The 27091-nt window shown below is 39.3% G+C and overlaps 1 protein-coding gene across 1 annotated transcript in view; it reads right to left on the bottom strand.

Annotated features, from left to right (window-relative positions):
* Positions 1-6956: 6956 nt before the first annotated feature.
* The window catches only part of Lrrc9 (leucine rich repeat containing 9), an 80731-nt gene continuing 60596 nt past the window's right edge, over positions 6957-27091 (bottom strand). Inside the window, exons 26-33 of the mRNA XM_051147353.1 lie at positions 23490-23598; positions 22712-22851; positions 20737-20873; positions 19568-19785; positions 16989-17057; positions 11534-11674; positions 8659-8730; positions 6957-7223 (exon numbers count right to left, since the gene is read on the bottom strand). Coding sequence (XP_051003310.1) covers positions 7014-7223; positions 8659-8730; positions 11534-11674; positions 16989-17057; positions 19568-19785; positions 20737-20873; positions 22712-22851; positions 23490-23598 — 1096 coding nt within the window. The 3' untranslated portion in view covers positions 6957-7013. The remainder of the gene's footprint in view (positions 7224-8658; positions 8731-11533; positions 11675-16988; positions 17058-19567; positions 19786-20736; positions 20874-22711; positions 22852-23489; positions 23599-27091) is intronic.

The following is a 27091-nucleotide window of genomic DNA, read 5'->3' as shown; positions in this document are numbered from 1 at the left end:
TGTATATATATACACATACATACAGATTAATCTTTTTTGGTTGCTCATAGAGACAGTTCTGAAACATTTTGGAGGGAAGAGAAAGGAAGCACTGTGTTACAATTAAAGACAGAGCAAAGAGTAAAGCCAAATCAATAAAAGTAGCAGAGAATTTCTGGAAAAAGACAAACTCATTTTATAGCAAGGAAGACGTGAAGCACACAGGCCAAGGCATACTAGCTACAGCGTTTAAATGAAACCAACCCGATTATTTTTTTAAGTGAAGTACAGCTGTTGTTATTGATGATTTACACAAGAGTAAGGTTTCTGCTTTTTCTTTCTAGAAACAACTCCTAGTGTAGTGTACTTTACACAATTGGGAAACTAATTAGAATCATAAAACCAAAAATTGGAAGAAAATACAGAATTATGGGCATTTTAATACTTGTGAAAAACACCTCACACTTGTTTGCAGTCTTGTGTTTGGTAAAAATAGAATTTATTTAAAAATGTACTGAAATGTGTTATCCTGGTGCACTTTGCAGTCAGGACACATGGAAATGAATCCTGTCCTGGTTAGAGATGGGACCAGAAGAGAACGTGTGTTCTAATGTGCATCTCCCTCTTTGGCGTAGTTCCCGCCATGTTGCCAGGCTGTGATCGCTGGAGCCATATGTGGAAAAGGACAATGTTACTAAGTGGGTTTATGGTGATCAAAAGAGCATATACTTAAGGTGAAGCCCAAGGAAGCATAAAAGGTAACTAATTTAATTTCAGGTAATTAATAGTTTCAAAGATATTTCTACCTTTCTTTGATTAGATTATCAATTCTTACAGTTTTTTTCTATTAAATCACTAATTATTTATAAGCAAATATCAGTACAAAAGCAAAATTTTAAGATAAAGTGCATAAGTTGAATCTGAGAGGTGTCTTTTGAGTTGTTTTCAAAGTATGTTAAAATTTAAAAATTAATGCTATAGGTAATATTTTTATTAAAAATGTGTAGCGGCAGACTGTTTTTTAGTACAACAGCAACGTGTTCCTGTCCAATCTGGCTCTAAGAAGCAGCTGAGAATTTAAACAGCAATTTAGTATTACTTTCTTTAGAAATAGTCTACTAATGAAGCAAAGTTTGGGAAGACAGTGAAGTGCTTCAAGGTGGTCTGAAATCTCTAGGGTTTTGGCAGAGACAACTTATTCTGATGAAAAATCAGTTTTGAATCCATAAACAAAGGGACTTGGTTAGATTCACTTAATAGCCAGAGGAATTCAACCATAGGTGCTGCCTCTCCTCAGAGAACTAAGGATAATTTATTTCCTATTATATCAGTAATATCTAATTGATGCCAAAATGAGATCTAGCATTTTAAAATTTTGAATGCTTCTCATAATATATAATAACTTAAGAGCAAGTAACAGCATGCATGTTGCATATGATTAGTGCCTGGAAACATACATGTAGTGCATACATCTGTACATACAGGGCATCATGTACATTTTAGACAAATATTCACAACCATAATTAACTCAATAGAAGAATTTAGGGCTGCAAAAATAGGAGAAGGTGACAAGATCCTTACTGAGTGATTATAATTACAGTTAGTTGTCACATGAAGATATCAGGAGATTGGCTTCCCAGCTCTACTTTCAGTTCGGCATAGGAGACTCCTGATCTGTAATTAAACTGTGTTGATTTCTCACATTCAGGTTGCTGTGGAATCGAAAATAAAGTCATGATGCATTTGATTGAGTGCACGCAAAATAAGTCTACTACCAAGAACAAAGAAATACTCTTTGTATTATAGAAATTATAATGTTTAAGCTACACTAAATATATTGGAAGAAAATGAAATCATTTATAGTTTTATGTAGAATAGCTATATAGTACGCTAACACATACTGCTGGCTAGACAGCACATGATTGTTAATTGCTAATTCATCTGTATTTGAAAAAGCAATGAATTGGAGTGGAAAATATCTACGGTCAGATATGTCACATGCCATCCTTTTAGTAAGCCACCCTTTCTGTGAGATGGTGCATGGCATGCGTACCTGGAACATGTGTGCCAGGAACCGAGGGCAGCTAACATCACTCCTAAAAGAACACCACTTGCAGGGCGTCCTATTTTGTTTGGTTGGTTAAATAGGAATGGATGGAGACAAAAGTACTATGACCTACTTGATAGTCCCAGGGGCCTTGTACATCATGTCAGTGACATCTGCTGTCATGGCAGAAAAAAAAAATTACAATCTGTTGTGCCAAATTGTGTTCAGAATCAGCTCCATATTGTTTTCATATAAAAGCATTTCTGTGATTTATATGAGAAGCTAGCCACTGCATCTTGTACGGCACCTGGCAGTGCCTAAGCTCATGTTTATTATTACCCTGTGTGTCACTATCAAATTATGCATTCAGATTATTTTATGTTCAAGAAGAAATTCAGAGGTAATTAAAATATTTATAAAATATCCCACACTTTTAGAAAATGACATAAAATTAAATACAACATTTATGAAAAATCTGTAGGGGAAAAAAATCCCATAATGTTCAGTTTGTGTGGTATTTAAGTTATTCTTTCTGCTTTCTATCTTCTGTTCTTGAACACTTTTCCCCAGAGAAAACATATCACACTTATTTATCCTAGTATTTTAAGAAGATACTTTATTATCAAAATTTGATATTCATTTTAAAATCATAAAAGAAAACAAAAAGCACAGAGTCCTAGTTTCATACCAGGCACACACTGTCAGCCCCTGCAGCAGTGTCGGAACCGCAGTGCAACCCAGACACCTTCTGGACAGCTTAAGAACTGCACAGTTGGTCTCTGAACAAAGGCCCCCTGAATGGAATAGCTATTGAAAAACCACACTTTAAGAAATGCAAAATCAATCTGTAATTAGGTTTGAAATTTAAAATACTACATGATTAAATTACAAAAGCCAGCATTAAAGACTAAAAAGCACAAAGTTATTGCATGCACATTGAAATGATAGTTTCCAAAATACCTCTGGAACTATTTTCAGGTAGATTATGAAATATGAACAGTCAGATTAAAAACCCGTTATGTTTATGCAAGGAGCATTATAACAGTATGAAAATTATATGCAATGTGGAACAAATTTGAGTATAAGGTACTTTCTGAATTGTGTAGCCTATTTATATCAAATATAACTGGCAACTTAGTGATCATTTCTTTTTTCTGAGACAGGGTCTCTTTGTAGTTCAGGTGAGCCTCAAACTAGTCCTGCCTCTATCCCCTGACAGCTGTGCGCCACTGTGCCTGATTTATGCAGGGATAACTATTGAACTCAGGGCTTTGTGCACGTTAGGCTAGGCAAGCACTCTCCCAAATGAGTCACATCCCAGTCACCAATTTAAAGACTAGGAAGCAGCTGGGCATGGTGGCATACTCCTTTAATTCCAGCACTCAGGAGGCAGAGGCAGGTTGATCTCTGTGAGTTCAAGGCCAACCTGGTCTACAAAGCAAGTCCAGGACAGCTCAGGCTATCATACAAAGAAACTCTTGCCTTGAAAAACCAAAAATCAAAAACCAAAACAAAACAAAATAAAAAAATAAAAAGGAACCAACAGTGTCCATAGTTGGGTACATATAGGAATAAGCACGGATTTCCACTTTTTGCATTGATCTCTAAGCAAGTTTGACAGTTGTCCTGGGCTTCTTTTCTCCCACTGCAAAGAAGAGCCCTAAAAAGTAACCAGTGGCAAAACTCAACTAGCAAAAATCACCCAGGTTTAGCAATGGTTGTGTTTGGCCTGCTGGTTCCTATTCTTACAACAACAACAACAACAGTAATAACAGAGGAATCTTCCTTCCTGTACAAGCAACCGTGCCTGTCCCAGTAGGCATGATTTTACAAGCAGTCTCAGGCTGAAGAAGACATGCTCAAACTGAGCACCATGAATTGAAACACTGATGAAATGGAGTTTCATGTAATTCTAAAGGACTGACTAGTTATTCAACAACCCAAAAGTCTCCACAGTCAGGCCGCGGTGAGATCTCTTACTGCTTCTGGTGCCAGGAGCAAACATTTGGGTTTCTAGCATTTGTTTCATGCCATCACTCTTATCTTCTCGGATTCTCGTACACTATAATGAGCAGCCCACGACTGCTAAAGACACTGGGTCAAGCAACTAAAACAGCCCTAAAGTTTAAGACCAATGGTATTAAGTCAGATTCAACCAGTGCCTGTGCCACATCAGTAATGTGAGCTTTTCTCCCTGACTACAGTCTGCTGGCCTCTGCGTGACGGTTCAAGCACGTGTTTGCTGGTTCCTGCTCGTTTATTTTTAGGTAGTTACATCTGAGAAAGTTACTCTCAGGCCTTCTGTAAGAAAGAAGGTAGTTAGTTGTGAATCACAGAATGGCCACTTAACAACAGAATGGCTCGGAGGGCTGGAGGCTGCCGTGCAACGCACGGCTTCTGCATTCACTTCCCAAAAGACAACTAGGCTCATGACTAGTTAGACATCATGTCAGCTTGAAGACTCATTAAAACAACTGACGACAGCGCGGCAAGCTGGAGCTGCAGCTACAAAGAAGTTGGAGGGCGGGCAGGGAGGGTTTCACCTGTGGAGCAGACTCCAGCGGAGCTCTAAGGGGGACTGAGCTGGGTTTGGGGGTGGGCCAACATTGGACCGAAGCAAGCTAACAGGGTTTGTCAAAGAAAGCTCGGATTATTTACAAAATTCTCTGCCTTTACAATGTCAGGATGCTGAACATATTTGGTGTTCAAAACATAAGTGAACTGCACTATGCCCTCCATGAGCGCAGTGAGTCGGAGGAAACACAGAACTGGTTGCTCCGTAGTTATTTCGACGTTTTCTCACTAGGGAATGCTTCCGATTTTTGGAACACTGTTCAACTTTCATTGTCTTATTAAATCTCTTTATTTATTATACAAATCTATGAGATTTGGCAAAGGTTTCATGTATGTGGGAAAGAAAGCTCTATGGTAAGAGCTTTTTCCAGTGAGCAAAGAACGCTTTAACAGTGTATGGCTAAAGTCACTATTTTTAAACACAGTTAGCAAATTGGGAGGGTTTTTAAGTAGAGAGGAGTGCTAACAGTACGCAGATAGCTGTATTTTCCTTCATGGTGAGGGAGCTGTACAGTTGGGTAGCCATGTTCCAATGTGATAAAAGAGGAGGCGAGGCATTCCCCACCCTTCCCCCGCCAGCTGCCGAAACGCTAGTTCTGTACAGATGCTCCAGGGTTATTTTTCAGAATGCCTCTATTCTTGGGATTTTTTCTTTTCTTTTCTCAAATTAGGAATTCAGATAGTTTTAAATTATAAAATAATAAGGAGTAAAGTTAGGCTGCCTCTGAGCTCAATACATGCTATATGGGTTTTACAATATGAATTCCAAATTTCAAATAAAATATAAAATTAGGTCGGGAATGGAGACACAGCAAGGCTGGAGGGAGGAGAGGTTGGGGGCCAGTGAGGACTACATAGTAAGAGCCTGCTTCAAAAACAAACTAGGCGTGGTGGCGCATGTCTTCAATCGCAGCACATGGGAGGCAGAAGTAGGCAGATCTCTGTGAGTTTGAGGCCAGCCTGGTCTACAGAGTGATTTCCAGGACAGCCAGAACCATGTAACAAGACACTGTTTCAAACATCCCCACCAAAGAAAAATTAAAAGATTACAAAATTGCCATATATTACTAATACTTAAATTTCTGTAAACTAATCAGATTGATTCTTTATAGCTGTTAAAAAAAAAAAAGGTAGATATCTAGACCTGTGTGAAAGTGACCATACTTTTCAAATTAAATATTTGAGCAGGTATAATCAGAAAAATAGCAGAGTAAGGATTTTTTTTTCTCCAGAGAATCCTAAAGAAATGCTGACAAATCTTGAAGGAGGGTATATGTGAAAAGAAAGTTACAAAGATGAAACCAGGACTGGCTTCCTGAGAATCAGAGAGGCGGAGGAAAAGAAGGACTAAACAAACACCCCTAAAGACATTTCACTCTCAAAGAGACTAAAAACAAGTTGACAGGTCCAATTGTGTGTACAGTTGAATCTTTTGGGAAAAAAATACTCATGATTAAAATCTTACTGTCATAACAATGTAGACGTATGAAAACTAAGACAAATAGCATAGCAATAAATTATGCTGAGTCTATTTATTACATCTGGTGTGTGTGTGTGTGTGTGTGTGTGTGTGTGTGTGTGTGGTGGAGATAGGGGTGTGGATGGTGCATCCCACAATGAGTGTGTGGTGTTCAGAGGACAATGCTAAGGCGTGGTTTTCCCCCTCCGTCCTGCGGGTCCTAATGATCAGACCCTGGTCCTCAGGCTTGGCAGCAAGTGCCTTTACCTGTTGAGCCATCTCACCAGCCATGGTTTCATTTAACAGGCTGTCCTATAAATATCGCAGGCATGCATGGTAATCTCCTACTCTTAGTAGGCTCCAGATACTTTTATAATTATTTTGGTGATTTTTAACAAAACGGGGAGTTAAAAGGAATGGAAGAGATTCCTTCTCAAGCAAGAACCCCATCTCCAGCTGTTTCAAAACAGAGCGAGTGAGGAACTGCAGTTTGGGAGGAGGCTTCTTCTAAATGCTAATTAAGATGAATATACTAAATGAAATATTATCCATGTCCTATTCTTTCAGTGTCTTCCATCCATTAAAGTCCTGGCTCTCAGACGCTTCATGAGCTCACTGATAACCCCAAGGAAAACATGGTGTATGTTTTAAATTGTCTGCTTTTCACTTTTAGCCGAATTCATCATTGAACTGGTTTTGGTAGTTTTCACTACGACATGCAGAAAATGTAAAAATTTTGAAAGAAGTCAGGAAATTCTTGTCCTCACCGAGAGCGGACCAGTCACAACCCATGAGCAGTTAATTAGAATACATAATATACTAGTTTTTGAAATTGGCACAGATAACCTGACAAAACATACTAAGAAGACAAATTAGACCATGCACTTTTAAGTCACGTTAGAAGTCAAATGAGATGGCTGTTTCAAATGAGGGTTTTTGTTGTTGTTGTTGTTTTTATTGTTGCTGCTGCTGTTGTTTGTTTGTTTTTACATTTTCTCTGAAACTCTTTGTAAAAATACCTTCAACTTCAGGAGTTAAGGTGAAGTCAGGTCCCAAGAAATGGCTAAATCCAGCAGGCAGAATAACATTTGTTATTTTAATGGGAGAGGCTTTAACGTGGCACAATGACCCACCATCCGGAGGAGAGTTGGTAACAGGAACGAACTACACAATAAAATAAAACAAGTAAGAACATCTTACCTCTGGAATCGGGACAGATAGGTTTAATACTTACCATAAACCCCAAGCCACAATAAACTTTAAAAGGCACTTTCACATGCTCACCTAAGCTCGGGATTGGTGGCAGACAGAACCAAGCCCTGCAGTCTTAGGGTCTGGCTTCTTTACACTACACTGCACTGTTAGAAGCCAGAGCATGGTGTCTCATCCTACTTGCAAAAGCTTGTAGTAGGGAAGATGTTTCCTTTGTAATGACTCTTTTTCTTTCTTTAAATATTTATTTTCACTTTGTATGCATGAGTGCCTTGCCTGTCTCCATGAATGCATGTGTACCACTTGCATGGCCTGTGCCAGCAGAGGTCAAGGGAGTGTTGGACCCTTTGGAATTACAGGCATGTGGGCCACCACATGTGTGCTGGAAACGGAATTGCTTTCTGCAGAAGTGTATGCCTGCTCCACGTTCATCAAGACTGTGAGCTTATTACAGATACGAATTCTGAACATATAGTCCCACTTACTTCTAGGCTCAGGCCTTTGGTATTTGTGTAAACTAACCAACTTGCTTCAGTGAGCATTACCAGGAACGCAGGCTTTAGTGGGCACTGAGTTCTGTAACTAATACTGTGTAGTCCCAAGTTGCCCAACAGTTAATTTTTGGGAAGTTTCTTTCTGTTATTAATATGGCTCACTGTCACCTTTTCCTCTTAAAGCCAAACCCATAACACATTTGGGTGTAAGTGTCAGGAGTTCACTCTGCCCTTCTGCTGTTAAAAGAAACAACAGCAGCAATCAAAATAAAGAAATCCAAACTGAGAAACTTGAAATTGTTTCTATCCTTGTTTCTTCTGAGTAGCTAAAAGAAATAATGGCTCAGTTTTGTTCTAACCGTGAAAGAGTTATTATTGAACCTTAAAATACACTTTTTTTGTAAGACAAACATTTCAAATACTTCATTTATTTTACTGTGTAGAGATGGATCAAAATAATTTTAAGTATGTTTGCTTATGTAACAACAGTAGTTAAATTCCTTTATATAGCACTAGTCAAAGGGCAAGTATTATAGTTAAGTTGAAGAAATCATTATATCGATATGGTAGAGTAACGGAAAAAGAGCAATTCATGAGAAAAGATACACAAGCAAACACTACGGAAATGTAAGTCTGAAGGTCGAGTCTGCATGTATATTTGATAAACCAAACCAATTTAAAAGTTATATATGAAAAATGGTGTTTTAAAGTTATTGAAAGTGATTATTTACTTTAAAATCTAGCAATATTACTTTAAAATAGAACTTACACATTTTCATTAAGCAAAGGTTCTTTGAAATGCCTCTATGGAACCCCACACATGCAGGTGGGTAGGAGCATCTTCCCGCAAGGATGCAGAGTAGCCTCACCTGAAACTCTATTGAAGGCCTTACCTTACACGGCAAAGGAGCTTGCAGGTGGGGCTGAGACAAGGACTTGGAAGTGGGGATGTTGCTCTGGACAGTCTAAAAAGAGGGAAACAGAAGGGTCAGCATGGGGAGCAGGAGCTATGGTGAAGGAAGCAGAGCTTGGGGTGATGGCACTGCTGGCTGAGGGTCTGGAGCCAAGGAACCCGGAAGGGGAAAGCATGCAGACTGTGTTTCTTTCCAGCACTCCCAGAAGGAATGCAGCTTAGCCATGCTTCCAGCTAAGACCCATTTCAGACTCCTGACTTCCAGAGCCATAAGCCAGTCAATGTGTGCTCTGTTAGGTCAGTAAATGTGGGATAATTTGGTGCAAGAGCAACAGAAAACTACTTCATGGGGCATACGATTTTTCAAGAAATGGCTTGGAGATCAAGAAAGGGAAAGAAGGCTTATTCACAGAACTACACTTCATCTGACTTGTCCTCTTTTGGAAGAGTGAAGCCCACAACAAGAACTTGAGTACAGGGTCTCAGTACTCTACATGAGTGCTTAGAACCCAAAGCTAGAATTTAATTTCTTTACACCTATAGATCAATCTGGTTTGTTTAAACTATTTTTAAAATCAACATTGAACAACCATGAACATCAAGGTCTTTATAGACACTCTAACTTATTCTAGAAGTGCTTTTATACAAACATGTTAAGATTAATTCTTAAAAGTTGGAGTTAGTTAAAAAGTCAAGAAATCATTAAAATTTGTAAGGAGGAAGAAAAACCCACAGAATCAACTAACCTGGGCCCATAGGAGCTCACACAGAGACTGAACTGCCAACCAGAGAGCATGCGTGGGACTGAGTGAGGCCCTTGGCAACAGTCGTGCAGCTTTGTCTTCATGTGAGACTCCTGACAGTGGAAGCAGGGGTTGTCTCAGACTCTGCTACCTGCCTTTGGGACTCTTTCCTCCTACTGGGTTGCCTTAACAGGAGAGGATGTGCCTAGTTTACCTGCAACTAGATATGCCAGGGCTGGCCTGGCCTCTCCTGAAGAGAAACAGAGGAGTTGTTGTTGTTGGAGGTGGTGGTGGTGGTGGTGGTGGTGGTGGGGTACTGGGAGGAGAGAAGGGAGGGGAAACTGTGGTGGGAATGTAAATTACCTACCTACCTAACTAAATAGTAAATAGAGATAAAATTGATTCTGAGTGGTAGGACACTTGCCTAGTGTGACCTGTGTTTGCCCCTCAACATGACAAAAATGAAAAAAAATACATAACACATATTTATCTTTTAACAAAATTTCAAATTGTATGCATTTGATAAAGAAGGGACCCTCCCCACACCTTTTCTGGGGCAAGAGGTCAGATACTCTCTGCCAAGGATGACACTGAGCTTCTGATCTTCCTGCTCTCTGAGTGCTGTGCACACCACCATGCCTGCTGAAGGCCATTTTCTAAAACTGATATTTTATCTGACTGTCCTTTAAGATTTTACCTATAATTTCTTCTGCTGGTATCTTTAAAACAGCATTCATTCAAAGATATGAAGAAATTTTAGAGACAATAAGTTGTCTAGATTTAAAAATTAGTTTTCCAACATGGTTTCTCTAAGTTTGTATCTTTTTTCCTGTGTTTTATCGCTTTTTTTTTTTTTTAATCCCACATCGAGTTTGACATTGTGTGTGCATGTGATCACTCTTTCCCCAGACTCTCTAAAGTATTGAGTTTGGTTTTTCATGTTAATATAGAAATCGTAATTTAAATTTTAAACTTGTTTCATCTGTTGACTTACTATAAAAACCACATGGCAGGCTTTTGAGAAATGAGGCCATCTTTGTGTGAGTGTTGCAATTCTGTTGCTGAAGTGAGAAGTAAAGCAAGAAGGGTGGACTAGGATCAGAGGCACCGTTTGTTTTATGAGGGGCCTGAGGAGAACCTGCTGGTCGGCACATATTGACCCAGGAGCTGAGTGAAGGCCTAGTAGGAAGGCATGTCTGGAGAACTTCATCTGTTTCTCCTTCAAGATCCTGTTTTTTGTTTGTTTTGTTTTGTTTTGTTGTTTCAAGACAGGGTTTCTCTGTGTGGCCAAAGCTGTTCTGGAACTTGCTCTGTAGACCAGGCTGGCCTCAAACTCAGAGATCTGCCTCTCTCTGCCTCCTAGGACCCTGTTCTTATGTAACCTTGAATCCTTGACTCTAATGTCCTTGGATTTTTGTTTCTAGTTTTGTTAAAGGTTCAATTATACACCCGTTCCCCACCTGAGCCAGGTCTTTGTAACTTCTCCTGGATTACCGTAAAAGTTTCAACTGGCTTCCCTTTCTGCTTCTTCAAACTTTGCAAAGGCTCGACTCTACATCTCTGTTAAAACCATTGTATTTCTGTGTTCGATTTAGTCTTTTAGAGAATGGTCATGAACAAACAAAAGCGGTTAATGATAAAAATCCTAGAAGTCTGTTTCAGTTGTTCCTTCGCTCTATAATTTTGTTCATATCATGGTCAGGTCTGTTTTAGGCCTCACGGGTGAAGAAGCCAGTAATCCCACACAACCATGAGAACAGCTGCACACATCTCTGCGAGGTGGACGATGCTGACCAGAAAGTTGAGATGAAAACTCCCTGCCTTCCTCTCTGCCCAAATCGGAGCCATTTTATGGTCAGTTTCTATAAAAATGGCACGTCTAAGTTCCTTACCTTCTAGCATTATCTGAAGTACTGAACAAACACGTATTAAATAATTTTCCTTATATCAATGTATTATTAGGAAAAAGAGCTTCCTTTGATAGTAGTCACCAAGTAAATACTACCATTTACAAAACCACATGTACTTAAACATTTAAGTTGAAATGTTTATGATCTGATGCTCTTTTACAATGGTCTACGGTAAAAATTAAAGTGTAAGCAATATACTTACTGAATTTTTTTTTGCTTGTAGTTCAGAGAAATGAAACTCAGCCTTTGCCCTATCATCAGCATTTATAGGAGTTCCATCCAACATCTGTAAATTAGGCAGGCGGAATATGAGCACATGGCGATGCATCATTTTTCTACAAATCTAAAGAAAAATAAAAATAATAGTTTATTCCCCAAATAACTTTAATTAAAAAAAAAAAAAACCTTTAAAAGAAGGCAGTGGTGGAAAGGACACAAAGATGATGCAGAACAGCTACTTTACAATACCGGCTGCTACAGGCAGGAACTTTTTCTTGGAAGATTTCTCAATCTTCTGTAATGCCAAATACAAATAGAAAGTGTTCTTAAACTAAGGCTACCATTCACAGGTTTAGTCTTTCTCCTCTGCCTTTTCTATCCTTTTCCTTTTCTCTCCCCTTCTCTCATCCCCCTCCCTTTGTCTTTCCCCATCTCCATGTATCCCAGTCTGGTTTGAACAAATAATCCTCTTGCCTCAGCCTCTTCAGTGATGGGATTATGGAGTGTGCCCTAGAGCATTGGCCACTAGCTAGGGAAAATCTCAACTCGTGGGCAGAATGATACGAAAGTTCATTTATGTGTAATTAGTTCATGTGAGAGTTTCGTTTCATTTAATTCAATATTGTCTGGTCTGTATGACCCATAGTGTTAATCTGCTCTAAAAATATTTTGCATATGTGCATAAAAAGGTAGGTAGAAAGACTTAGATAGAGTGGCCCAAGGGTGTTGACTTTTAAAAGATCCTGCTTGCAAGAAAGGCACTTCCCTGATGTTTGGTACTTGGACTTGGGAATGCACTTATCATTCCTTGGTTGATAAAGGTAGTTGATTATGTCTTGGTAGTTACTAAAAATAAAAGAGGATTTATAATCAACCTCTTTTCTACCTGGAATTTGGAATTTAAATTATTGATTGGGAAAAGGTGGCTATGTAATCAACTTCCAATTTTTGAATGCTAAGCCTCTAAAGGGCTCCCTTGTAGAGGAATTTTAATCCAGCAACATGGCTGCTCTGGCAAGGGATCACATTCAAAGACCTAGGTCTGTGTGATCCAGCTGTAAGAAGACATAACCTTAGTGCACACCTTTAACCCTCTGGCTGGAATACATACCCTTAATTCCTATAGCTGGAACTTAGTACACATCTTTAATGCTAAACAATGACGTATATTGAGGGACTGACAAGGTCAGAGAAAGATTCAACAGAATGAGTCAGAGATAGTATTCATCCAACAGATAGGAAAGAGAAATTACTTAAGAGTAGTTCAGAAAGAGTAAAGGGGGGGGGGTAATACCCAACTCTTATGAGAAGAGACAGGAAAGAGAAGTTACTTAAAAGCAGTTCAGAGAGAGTAAGAGGGGGGTACACCCAATTCTTATGGGAAGAGACAGGAAAAAGAAGTTAAGAGCAGTTCAGAGAGAGTAGAGGGGAGTTTGTAGAGATGGTATAGTAGAGTTGTGGAGCACAGTTTGGCTTGGTGCAGTTCAGTTAAGTGCAGTTAAGTTCAGTTGAGTTTGTGCAGTTCCATTCAGTCCCATTTAGTTCATGCAGTCAATGCAGTTCAGTTCATGGAGTTCAGAGGGAGTTTTCCTGAGCAGAGTAATTCAGTGAAAAGCCAAGAAAAGCCTGTTTGAGTCAGTCAACTTGGGGAGGAGTTTCAAGCCAGCTGAGTTGAACCAACCAGCCAGAGTTCAGAAATAACCAGAAAGGGTGAACTTATTCAGGAAGAAGCCTTGGAGACTGAATATATTCTAGGCCTAGGTCAGCAGATGGGGGCTGGAAGCTGAAGTCTTCAAAGTCTGGACTTGCAGAATATTAGATTGTATGGAGACTAGAAGCTTCCAGGCTTAGGGATAGCTAGAACAGAGATAGAAATGCTCTGGGTTCAACCCAAGCTGTGCATTCATAAACCTTGGAAGAGCTCACATCTCACCCCTCAACATCTGAGGAAAGACATTTACCCTCCCTTGAATAAAAACAACACCTAAGAAATGCCATTTCTGTGGGTAAACGAAGAGTGTGCTTTGTATCTCCACCACGGGAGAGAAAGCATGAGAAAATGTACATACAGATTCCTTTGGATTCTACCTTTCTCTTCTTCCTGTCCTGTGACTGTGCTTCCTTACTGTGCTGTTGCAATTGATCTTAGCCACAAGGAAAACATTATGCTGACTGAGTCTCTCTCTCACATCTTTGAATCTCAAGGACTCCTAATGTAGAGAGTATACAACACTATCTCTAAAGGCAAAGAGCAATGAACTCTAGGAGGCAGATGAACAAGCTGGGCCTGGTGGCTCATGCCTATAATCCCAGAACGCTGGATGTCATAGAAGGAAGGTTGCCATGAGTTAGAGGCCAGCCTGGCTTATATAGTGAGTTACAGAGGAAGCTGAAATTAAAAATTAAAAAAACAATGGAAATGACCAAACTTCTTGAAATGAATATGGTAGGGGGATGGTCAGCGATAGAGACAGACCTTTAACAACTATAACATCCCAACAAATCACTGACCACATTCTAGGTTACACAACAATTTTCTAAAACAGCAAAGAATACAGAGCCTACTTCCTCTGACTGAAGTGCTCCAACACTAGTGGAAAATGATGAAGACACAACAAGAAATATACCACACGTTTAAAACAAATAAAAACATGCACAGTCCTCAGTAATTTACAAATGAAAATAATGTCCTTTGAAGAGTAGAAGAATTTAAGATATGAAGATTAGTAAAAGCAACAAATATAAAAACTTTCAGGACATTGCTAGAGCAGTACCCTATAACCTAGAATTTATTGATTCAGAAATATGTTGAAAATTAATGTTAATTTAAGATGATTAAGATGAAGAAATATGAAAATTGAGATTTTTTTGAAAAATTTCAAGAAACTAAAAGGAAATGAAATCAAAAGCAAACAATGGCCTTGATAAAGAAAATCAAGGTGCTCTAAAGCACTATAAACAATACTTGAACAAGATTTATTAAGAATCAAACACAAAGCAAAATTGATGATCTTAGGCATAGAGGAGTGACAATATAGAAATGGTGGAGATTTGAAAGACCATTCTGAGCTTACTATGATAGCAATACATTAAGAGTTTAGATAAAAGATCAGTATCTAGAAAAACTGACTTCTAAAAATGAGTTTCTGAGGAAGTAGAAATTATGATGGGATTTATACTCATGAAGGAATTTGAGTAAGCAAGTTAAAGTGTAGCTTATAAATTAATTAAGCCCACAGGGTTTTAGTGATAGGGTTTAATTAGTTTTCAAGGACCGTATGAGTCTTCAAACTAATCTATAGAGTAGGAATAGAAGTGCTCCAGAATTAATCTTATAAAGCAAAAGACTTGTGCCAGATTTAAAGGCATTGAATAAAGAGATAGAATTAAAGTTCTTATCTGCATAGATGCAGTTATATTACATTGACTATTATCAGAGAGAATCCAATAAAATATAAAACATGGACAAATAACATTCACATCAGGAACTTAGAGATAGTGTCACTCTACTAAGTCTATCAATGTGATTTGCTACACCAGTAAATTAAAAACAAAACTTTATAACCCATCAGTCAAAACCCATGTCCATTTGTTATGAAACAGTCAGTTGGACCTGCAAAGGCATTTCCTCAAACCGTTGAAAGTTACTATCCCACAATTCATAGCAAACATCATCTCTAATAGAGACAATTTGGAAGCATTCTAGATTATTATTAAGTGCTTCTATTCAGTACTGCACTAGAGCTCTTAATCAACACACTGAGAGAAGTATAGAAAATAAATATCTGAAGATTAAAAATACTAGATATTATTTACAAATAGCATGATAGTATACAAAGGAAAATCCAAAAGTTTCTACAAATCATTAGAACTAAAAAAAATGGCTTCACAAGCTGCCCAGAAAAAGAACAATATACAAAAGCTATAATTTCTCTATTCCTACAATAATCAGAAGAACATAAAAAATGAATTATTTAAAATGACAATAAATCTTATCAAAGGTGATTTAAATCTTTGTGGGAAAATTATAAATCTTTTCTGTGTGAAAGTAAATATCTTTTCTGTAATATTTTAGATTAATTTCTAAAACATACATTAGAACCAAAAAGTATACATATTAATGGGTACTTTGTGATATAGTACCCTTACATTTGGATAAATGTACACTTCATGTAATCAGGTGAAGTCACCTCATTTATCTCTGTTTATGGAAAAAAAAATTGCTTCTTGAGACACACAGTAGCCACTCTGGGCTTACCATCTTATTCAATAGCACACCACAGCTTCTTGTCCCTGGAAATAAGGTCATTACTGAGAGAGTGTTCGACTCCTCCAAGAGATCTCTCCTCCCACACAAGTTTCCATCAGGAGTGTCCTGGCTCTTTGTAATCAGATTGCACATTTCTGTAATCTGCCAGTGTGCCTACTTGGCATTTTCAAGGTAGGCATTACAGCCTGACCTGGTTGAGCACTGTCGCCTGGCGTAGTAATCCCTGCAACAGTTCCCAAGAAGTCCTGACCAATTTCCCCACCACAGTTTCTCAGCATCATAAATAAACACAACCATGAGAGCAAGGTGTGAGGCTTTCCAACTAGATGCTACACCAACAGGCATGTACCCGGCCTCCTTAGTATTAGCATGAAATGAGCTGCTCTGGCTCGGATGAAAGAGCCTGTGTCCTTCCATCATATGACGCTCCCCCGCCCCCAACTCACTGGTCTTGCTGCCGTTGGCATGCTTCTGTGAGATCCTGGACCTGTCTGCCTCATGGCCCCTTCAGTCTTACACCTTCTGCTGTCAGATCTTTTATGCTGGACTTTCTGGACACTCAGTACACTGGACAGGCGGCGGCCATCTTGCCATGGTCATGGTTTTCAGTTTGCTTAGACATTAAATGGGCATGGGTGCTATTTATTGGATGCCTTCAAAGACTCCCATAAGAAGAGTGACAAATGTCTCCCAAATTAACTTAAAACAGGTGCAGTTCTAATCAAAACACCAACAAGAGTCTTCTTCAACTTAGTTTCCTTCTTAAAATTCACAGGAAAGTGTAAGGTGCCAAGAACAGAAGAGACAGTGAAGAAAACGGAGGATCTAACGAGAAAGAAGTGATGAAGAGGAGAATAAGGAGAAACACTTTAACAAGGATGAAGACAATATAAAACACTACAAATGAACACTGCCTAGGATGATCGGCACAGCAATAGGCAGGTTAGCCAAAGGGTGCAGCACAGAATGCGAAACACGCGTGCTTACATTTGGCAGTGATGATTTGCAGCACAATCATGTGGAGGTGAAGCTAAGCCAAAAACTGTGCTGGGTTGACTAGCTATGTATATAGACAGAGGAAAATCGAATCACTTTCTCGTATCATATAAAACAAATTGCATACGACTATTGGGAAATGAACTAGTTATAAGGGTAAACAAACACTCACCGGATTGCCATAGACAGTAAGCTCTCTGAGAGAAGGGATGACATCAAGCTTTTCCAGTTCTGCAATATCCTATGTAAAAGGCAATGGATTGTCAGTGGGCTTGCTTACCTCTCCCCACATAAACTACTCCGAAGTCATTGTAGGCAAGCTTTAGATTTCAAGTAGCTCACACCTGGAACCTCTACTGTAACCCTGAGGGAAGACTGCAGACCCCTAACACATGCCTCCCAAAGGTAGCACTGTGACGTGGAAAGTGGGCAGAACTTGCAAGGTAACAGCAACTTTTTCTAGGTAGAGTTCTGAGCCACCCTGGGACTTAGATGATGACAGCCTTGATAAGACAAGACTGTGCCATGTTGGCTATACTCCCATACACTACTGTGAAAGATAGAGAGATAAAATTTTCTGGTTAAATGTTTTGCCCTTCACCCTGCACAGGACTATTGATCATTATCCACTTAACATCAGTGTAAGGTTGCCATATTGTAGTTTTAGCAAAACTTAAAAAACGATTGATTTGTATTTAATATGTACATGTTTTGCTCCACTGTATGTTCAGATGTTACATAGAGAATCTGGATGTCAGACAGAAGAAGCACCTAGTCACGGGGAGAAAATAGAGATCTTTGTTTGTGTGGTAGTGATTCTTAGAAGCAAGGCAATAGGCCACATTTTTCTCAGTCTACATAAATGGACATATTGGGGGAAGCAGAAAGCTGGGCACTGGGGCCTGCAGATCAGTGGCCCTTATCCGCACCTACCTGTGTCTGAAGCACTAGTGCTTAGGTAGTGTTTAATAGAGTTTTCTCTTGTCTCATCATGCCTAGCTAGCCCGTGATTGTATTCTTACTGTCCACTTGTTGAATTGATCCAGATATCAGATTGCCCAAGGTGGCATGGACAAAAGTCTCTCCCCCACAGGAAATTTGAATGGACAGCCAAGGTTTTGAAAGAACATGGATTTTAGAGGAATTCAACTACGTTTCCAACTCACCCTGACTCCCCAAAGTTCATTCTCCCTCTCCAGGTAACCGTAAATGATCACTCTAGGATACAACTGCATCAACCACCAGCGTAAGTTCAATAACAACCCGTCCAAGCCCAATGCAGAACACCATTTCAAGGATAAAGATAAAAGGCTAAAATCATTCAACGACCAATAAAGCTCAGTCATCTTTTTCAATGATGCATGCACAGTCTGTGATTTGTCACACAGGCTACTGTGTGGCTGTATCCAACTGTGATAGTAAACCCCACTGAGCATGATTCTGTTGAAGTTGCTGGGCAGGGAGCTATCATACCAAGCGGATGCATTTCCTCTTGCCCTTATGAAGAATAGGTGAGCAAGGGCATGCAGGGGAAAAGCTGGTTGCCGGGTGTAACCTCCTCCTTTAAGTATGCTGCTACGTGAGTGTCCTGGCAAACAGAAAAATGGCGTTTTCCAGGAAGGCCCAAACCTATGGCATTCTCCTAGCAGATCTCTCTGGATAAAAACTGTTTACAATCCACCGGAATCTATGGAATTGCAAGCCATAGCCTCTAATAAGACACGGCACAAGCTTAAGGATAGGATGGAAATGTTTCAGGAAACACTCCCCTATTCCGAGACCACTACAAAATCTTTCTTGGAGTCCATGTCTTTTATTCTGAGCTAGATAGACTATGTGGTGTGGGAAGAAAGTAACCAAGAAACCAAGAAAATGCCCAAGGCCTCAAGTATTGGCTCTCGGAATGCTAAGCAAGACTTGATACCAGACAAGGTCATTGATGAATGTATGGAGGTTTTATTTGTTTTTTACTGAGTTTGTTTAAGCTCAGGCTTTGGGCACGCTGAGCACTTCTCTACCACAAAGCAGTTCCCTGCAGCTCTAGGTCTCATTTGTTAAGGTCATTTACTGTTGCCAGAAATATTTCCCATAGAATACCATTTTCCCCAACTGAATACAGTTCTGGAAAGATCACCAGTTTGGCTAGGCTTTCCTCAGATCGGTACGTGAATCTTGATAGATCATGTGTATGCTATTTTTCTCAATCTGTATGCCTTACTTGGTAAGATAGAGGAGATGGTTCCCTCTAACATTGGAAAGGGATTTCATATTATGACAGAAAAGACTTTACAACTTACAGAAAAAAAAAAAAAGCCTCAATAAACACTTGCCAGGGGTCATGTGCCAGGTGCCACATGATATACTAATATAAATATGGACAAGATGGACACAGCTCTTGCTTTTGCAGGGGGAGTGTACAGTTCTGTCTCTTTAAAACTGCCTTACAATATGGATGGCAGAAGCAACTTTGGTAAAAGTAGGTTTCTTTTACCTACTTTTGATACAAACACAAGCTGTCAGGTTGTATCCACTCTCGTACCTGTATATATCAGGAGACAGTCTAAGAAAGCCCAGGTGACGTTGTGCTTTAAAAGACTACACATGGCACATGCCTCGTGAGGCACCCAATAGAGAGGTGAGAGACAGCGGTCACTCTGCTCTAATTGGTGTGTTTTGGGAGCTCTGTGTTCAGATCCCAGAGGATTTCAAGCATGCAGACCTCAAAATGATAACAGCCCCAAATAACTTTACCTGGATCTTGTTATATCCTAGGAAGAGCTTCTCCAGCTTAACCAGAGACTGTAGTTTGCCCAGCTCCCGCAGCCTGTTTTCCTCTAGGTGGAGGGTCAGCAGGGAACTCGGCTTGGCAAAAGCACTGTCATTAAACGCTCGGATGCGGTTGTGGTCGACCACCAGCTCCTGAAGGACGACCAGGTTGTCCAGCCCTTCCACCTGACTGATCTCATTTCCTAAACGGGAATGACATGCTGCATAAGCCCCAACTCTCAGAAGAAAAGTTTATTTGTGTACCTTCATTAAAATAGTCAACAATTGATTTCTTTTAAAGCTAAAAATAGTACATATACTTTTATGCCTCTAAACTGTAACACAAACTGATCTTTCCCTAACCTCCAACTTTATCTGGCCTTAGCAATCCGTCCCCTCCTTTAGATATATCTAATTAGTTACTTGGTCCTGATAGTTCCTCCTTTGCAATGGCCTTTTAACCCTACCACTTCTGTTGTTGGCGCCGTGGGCCACATCCCTATTAGTGTATGTTAATATATATGATTTTATTCACTCTGGATAAAAAATGCATATGCTTTAGAGTCATACAGACTGGATTACCACAAAACACTAGTGAAAACTTGGTACATTACTTAGCCACAGTGAACCTCAATTATTTTCTTATTCTCTGCTGGTGTCCAACAGCAGAGAAATGACTAAGAAAATATCATAGATATACATACACTGGATTTTTCAGTCATAAAGAAGAACAAGATTTATATATATATAATATATATATATATATTGCAAGAGAATGTATGCAACTGGGGACACATTAAGCAAATTAAGGTAGTCTCAGAAAAACCAACTCCATATTTGGAAGTGAAACTAAGAGAACAGAGGGGACTGACTACTGGGACAGAAGGAGAAGACAAGGGAGGTAGAAAATACACTCAGCATAAAATATATACTTGTATGCAAAATGTCCCTATGTAATATGGCTAGGTACAATGAGCACATACAGTTTAAAAAATATTTGATAATATGCAGCTAAACTAAGTAAAAACATTTGTGATTATTAAGTTTTTGTTGTCAGTGATCATTAGGGTAAAATTTGATGCTTATACTTGCTTGTCAACGCAAGATGATAATTGAGTTAGCCTTCAGGGCTTATAAAGAACATGTCTACTCACCTTGTAGAAAGAGGAACTTTAAGTTTATTAGTCTGTTAAGTTGTAGTTGAACTAAGTTACAAATTCCATTGTACCCCAAATGAAGAACTTCTAAACTTTGCATTATTGGAGGCAAGTTTTCGTTGCTTACTGAATCTCTGAAACACACAGGTAAGTTTGAGGTCATACATTGGATTTAAAAGCAACTTTGTCACAAAAGGTGATCTGAAGTGTATACATCGTAAAGTGAAAGTAAGATGAATGTGCATAGGAGCTTTCGTTATGATAATTGAAGAATGCTTTTAATAATAATAACTTTTATCTCTTAAAAATAATTGTATGGAAAAGAATAAAGTACAGGAAGTCACAATGAAAAGTAAGAAGTATATTCCATTAGAATGGAATGAGTACAGTTATCTTTATTCAAATAAGACATATGCCTGTATGTACTACACTCTGATTTACTAAAAAACTACTTGAGCTAACAAATTAATTCATCACAGTCACAAGATAAAATAATCAAATGGCCTGATATTCCAGTGCCAGTAATTAAAAATGTAAAAATAAAATTAAGAAAACAATTCTTTCTTTCTTTTTTTTACTACAGCATAAGAAAATAATTTCAGAACACTTTTGAATAAGAAACGCAAAATTTATATCTAGACAGCTAAACACAATTGAATGAAGTCAACTGAAGTATCAGTAACTGACATGTTTGTGGATTAGAAGTTTGAATATTAAGATGTCAATTCCTTCAAATTGATGAGTAGATTCAATACAATTTCTATCGAAGGCTCATTATGAAAAAATTAACTGTCTTAAAATTTATAAAGAACTCAAAGAACTCTGAACATCTGAAACAATATTAAAAAAGAAAATAAAGTAAGTGGCTTACATTAGTATATTCTGTATATAGAAATAATACATAGCAATGTAGTGAAAGTAGCTGCTAGTCTTTGCAATGACAAGAGATAGGTATCAAAAAGTAAGCTAAGCTAAAGAAGCCAGACACAAAAAGAAAATAGGAGGAGGGCTTGGAGGTAGAAGAAGGGGAAGAGTGGGAGGGAAAGCATGATATGATATAGGGGGTTGAAGATAAGTATTGTATGCACAGATGCTATGTTATATTATTTTGTAAATTAATAAATGCTAATAAAAATGAAAAAAAAAAACACTTACTATGTAATTCTAATCTTACACAATTCTAGAAAGAGGCAAAATTATAGGGAAACAAAGCAGACCAGTGGCTATTGCCAAAGGCTGGGATGTGGGTTAAGGGGACTGCAAAGAAAACTGAGGCTGGTTTGAGGCGGCAGTTGTTTCCCACTGAGATTCTAGCCATGGTTACAGGACTGAACACAGTTATCAGGAATCATTAAATGTTACACTGAAGTTAGTAATTTGTTACATGCAAATTGTCCCTCAATAAAGATGGTAAGATAGAAATGTTCTTCACTGAGAAAACTGAAAGTGAAAATATTTAGGTGATTCTCTCTCTCTCTCTCTCTCTCTCTCTCTCTCTCTCTCTCTCTCTCTGTCTCTCTCTCGTCTCTCTGTCTATCTATCCCATCCATCCATCCATCCATCCATCCATCCATCCTTTCATAAATGTATAGGAAAGCAGGAGATGTGTCTTCATCTTCACAGATTATATCTTTTCCATTAATATAAGAAGCAGGGAACAATGACAAAGACATAGCTCATCTTTTTGTATTTGTGAAGTTTATTTTTGACCTATAGTTTGTTTAATAAAACAATCCTTAAGAGATGGCTCAGTGGTTAAGAGAACTGACTGCTTTCCCAGAGGTTCTGAGTTCAATTCCGAGCAACCACATGGTGGCTTACAACCATCTATACTGTAAGCCTAATGTGCACTGTATACTAAATAAATAAATCTTGAATCATGAATTTAAAAAATTAAATAAATACATGTACTAGAATGTGTTACTTCTTTGGTTGTTTTTAATGTGAAAAATAAAAGAACTTTAAAAAGTACCTGTTTAGTTTTGAGGCTCCTTGCTGCCCATAGCCGCTTGAGGGCACTTTCTGGTAGAGCAGCTGTCTGCTGCTTAAGTGGGTTTGAGGTTTCAGTCTCGGCATGATTGACTCAATGTGATTATAGTTGAGGGATAAGACCTGCAGAGAGGGCATTTTGTTAGTCAAGCGCCCTATGAACTATTCAAGTGGCATGACTAATGCTTGGTTAGAGAACACCATTAGTGGTGTCGTATCGTGAAAAAGAAAATAATTTATCTCAGAGTATTTAGGTTTAGCTTGGAATATGTTTCTAATGTTCTTGCATGTTGGAGAATCACTAATATAAAACATCCAAGATACTAGTCAGCTTCTCAGCTTTCTCAGTCTGCCCTGCTGACTTGTCTAGGCCCAGTACAGATAAAATAATTACTTAGAAGGTTGTTGGTTTCTGTGTTTACGTGCCTTTAATTGCTGACTGAGTTGGGACAATGAGACTGTTTTGAGGGCCACCTCATTCTCCACTTTGTTTCATATGTGTTCGCTAAGACTTGGCCTCTTATCCCATCTCCACGGAGGAGTAACATGTGCGTGCAAGTCAAGGACATAAGACAGACTGATAAAAATAAAAAACAGCAGAGGGCAAGACTAAGAATCTCTCTAATTAGTGAAAAACAAAATAAAATACAATTGAGGGAATAATTTCGACACCTTAATAAGGAAATACATTTTAGTGTAAAGTGAAGATTAAAACTTGTGCTGAAGTCTTTGAGGGCAAATACAGCTTTGCGGCCACGTGCCTTCACGTTGGGCAGGTAGATGAGGCCGCTGAATGAAGTGAGGTTGTTGTTCTGGAGATTGACGTTGGTCACGTTCCTGAAGTGGTCAATAGGAATCAGATCCACAGTCCTGAATTAGGAAGCAAACACAGCCATTGTATCAATGGGACAGGTGAGTTCCTCCATATGTGACTCCCAAAGCCATTAAGGAGACTCACAGAACAAATTCTATGTAATATCTATACTATGCATATGTTTTTGTTGCATGGGGATGAAGAAAATGGCATAGAATTTTATTGCTTTAAAAAAAAAAAAAAGCCAACCAGAGAGTTCCAAGATGGCAGCGCCTATCATACACTGTACCTGATCTAATGCATGGAGACCAGGGAGCGGATTGGGAGCCACAGACTGCAAGAACTGGAGAACACTAGGTGAGTGGGGTCCTGCACAGTGCAGACCACAGGTGGGCTTGGCCTCAGGCCAAACAACAGCCCACGGAGGACCTGAACCCACTCTCAAGGCTTTGGAACGAAACCCACCTGTGGACTGCAACCGAACTCTATAGCCCAGGCTCAATGGGTGCGGCAGTGGAACACCAGAGCTCCTGGCCTGGGGAAATCTCAGGGAAACAAGGAAATCTTTCCTCGGACACTCCTACCCGCCCCACTCTAGTCCACAAGGAGCCCCAGAGGCCACAGCGAAGCCCACTGTGCCCAGCAACAGCCCACGTGGTCTGGGAGGGTCCGGCCAGAGCCATGCAGACAGCCTCAGTGGACTAAGCCTGCAAAATTGGGCTGATAGAACCCAGCCAGGACAGTTCTCATGGCCCAGCTGGACTGCCCTGAGGGTCTAGAAGGGGGTCTGAATTGTGGTCACAGCGCAGTGGGACTGAACCGCCAAAAGTGTGCAATCTAGACTGGTCCTCTACGTAGACTGGTCTGGGTAGGAACCTGCCTGGGGGCAACAGCAGTCTGGGCCTGGACAATTGGGCAGATAAAGCCACAGTCCCTATGGCCCAGCAGGGACTCCCATGCTCGTGGGAGAAGCTAGACTGCTCTGAGGGGTCTGGAAGGGGGTCTGAATTGCAGCCACAACTCAGTGGGACTGAAACACCAAATATACAACATAGACTGGTCTGCTATCTCGATTGGTCTGGGCAGGAACCTGACTGCAAGCCACAGCGGTCTGGCCCTGGACAACTGGGCAGTTAAAACCTGGCCTGGTCAGTTCCCAAGGCCCAGCAGGGTCTCCCACATGCTTGGGAGAGGCTGGAGTGTCCCGAGGGATCAGGACAAAAAAAATTAAACAGTGGGCCCCAACACAGCCGGTCTGAATGCCCTTGGTAGCGTGAATGGGATCAGGCAGAAGCCTACCTCTGCTGACCAGCCAGAAGCTTAAGGTGTTGAACAAAATCTCCTGGAGCAGAAACCAGGTCACCTGCTGGTTTGAGGGAAGAACTCCCTGATCCCCACAGGCAAGGGCACGTGATCTATAGCCACTCACCAACTATTCACTCTCAATGACCAGTGGAGGACACCAGAAGCTACCACCCAACATCAAGGATAGCAAGATGACTAAAGGACAGTGTAAGAAGACAAACAACAAAAACCAAAACAATTTGGCATCTTCAGATATCAGATATCCCAAAGAAAGTGACCGTGAGAACTCAAATACAATTGAAATACAAGAAAATTACCTCAAATCCTTAGTAATGAAGATGATAATGGAGGAAATAAAATCCATAATCAAATGCAGGAAGACACAGCCAAACAGGTGGAAGAAATAAAAGAGGCCTATAGAGAGGCACTGGAAGAAAAAATCAGGAAAATACAAACAACCATAATGAGGGAAATCAGTAAAACAGTTCAAGATGTGAAGATGAAAATGCAAACAGTGATAAAAGCACAGATAGAAGAAAAACAGGAATGAGAGACCTTAGAGAAGAAAGTAAGCAACACAGAAGTGAGCTTCTCTAACAGAATCTAAGAAATGGATGAACGAATCTCAGGACTAGAAGATACAATTGTAGAACTCAAAGCAACCATAAAAGACAATGCTAAATCTGAAAAATTCCTGACACAAAATATCCAAGAAATCAAGGACACCATGAAAAGACAAAAATTGAGAATAATAGGCATTGAGGAAAGAGAATACACACCTGACTCTAAGGCTCAGAAAATATCTTCAACAAAATCATAGAAGAAAATTTCCCTAATTTAAAGAGGGTGAGACATATAAACATACAAGACGCCTACAGAACATCAAATAGAATAGACCAGAAAAGAAAATCTTCCTGTCACATAATAATAAAAACACAAAATATACAGAACAAAGAAAATATATTAAAAGCAGCAAGAGAAAAAGGCGGAGTAACATACAATGGCAAACCTATCAGAATTACACCCAACTTCTCAGCAGAGACCATAAAAGCCAGAAGGGCCTGGACAGAGGTCCTGCAAATCCCAAGAGACCACAGATGCCAGACCAGACTACTATACCCAGCCAAACTTTTAATAACCATTGACGGAGAAAACAAAATATTCCATGACAAAAACAAATTCAAACAGTTACTTTCCACAAATCCAGCTTTACAGAAGTTACTAGAAGGAAAACTCCACCCCAAAGGGACAAGCCACAACCAAAACTACACAGGAAATAGATAACTACAACATCACAAAAACACAACCACACAAACTCTCTACCATGCCCAACATCAAAACTTAAGGGACTTAACAGTCACTTGTCATTAATATCTCTCAACATCAATGGCTGCAACTTTCCAATAAAAAGACACAGACTAACTGAATGGATGCATAAACAAGATCCAACATTTTTTTGCATTCAAGAAAGACATCGCATTCACAAGGACAGACATTATCTCAAGTCAAATGGCTGGAAAAAATATTCCAAGCAAATAGTCACAGGAACAAGCTAGTGTAGCCATTTTAATATCTAATAAAATAGACTTTCAACCTAAATTAATCAAAAGGGATGAGGAAGGACACTTCATAATCATCAAAAGTAAAATCAACCAAGATGACATCACAATTCTGAACATTTATGCTCCAAATACAAGGGCACCCACATTTGTAAAAGAACTAGTAATAAAGCTTAAACCACACATCGATCCCAACACATTAATACTGGGAAACTTCAACACCTCACTTTCACTAAAGGATAGGTCATCGAAACAGAAACTAAGCCGAGAAATAACATCACTAACCAACGCCATTAATCAAATGGATCTAAAAAATATTTATAGAAATTTTCACCCAAATACAAAGGATTATACCTTCTTCTCAGCACCCCATGGGACCTTCTCCAAAATTGATCACATATTAGGTCACAGAGCAAGCCTCAACAGATACAAGAGGATTGAAATAATATCTTGTATCCTATCAGATCACCATGGTCTAAGGCTGGACTTCAACAACAATAGAAATAACAAAAAGCCTACACACACATGGAAACTAAACAATTCTCTACTTAATGACACCTGAGTCAAGGAAGAAAGAAAGAAATTAAGGATTTCCTGAAATTCAATGAAAATGAAGAAACAACATGCCCAAATTTGTGGGACACACTGAAGGCAGTGCTAAGAGGAAAATTCATAGCACCAAGTG

This window comes from Acomys russatus, chromosome 1 (genome assembly GCF_903995435.1).
Source record: "Acomys russatus chromosome 1, mAcoRus1.1, whole genome shotgun sequence".
NCBI classification, from domain to species: domain Eukaryota; kingdom Metazoa; phylum Chordata; class Mammalia; order Rodentia; family Muridae; genus Acomys; species Acomys russatus.
Note: the sequence above shows the minus strand (reverse complement) of the source record. Positions and strands in the feature narration are given on the sequence as shown.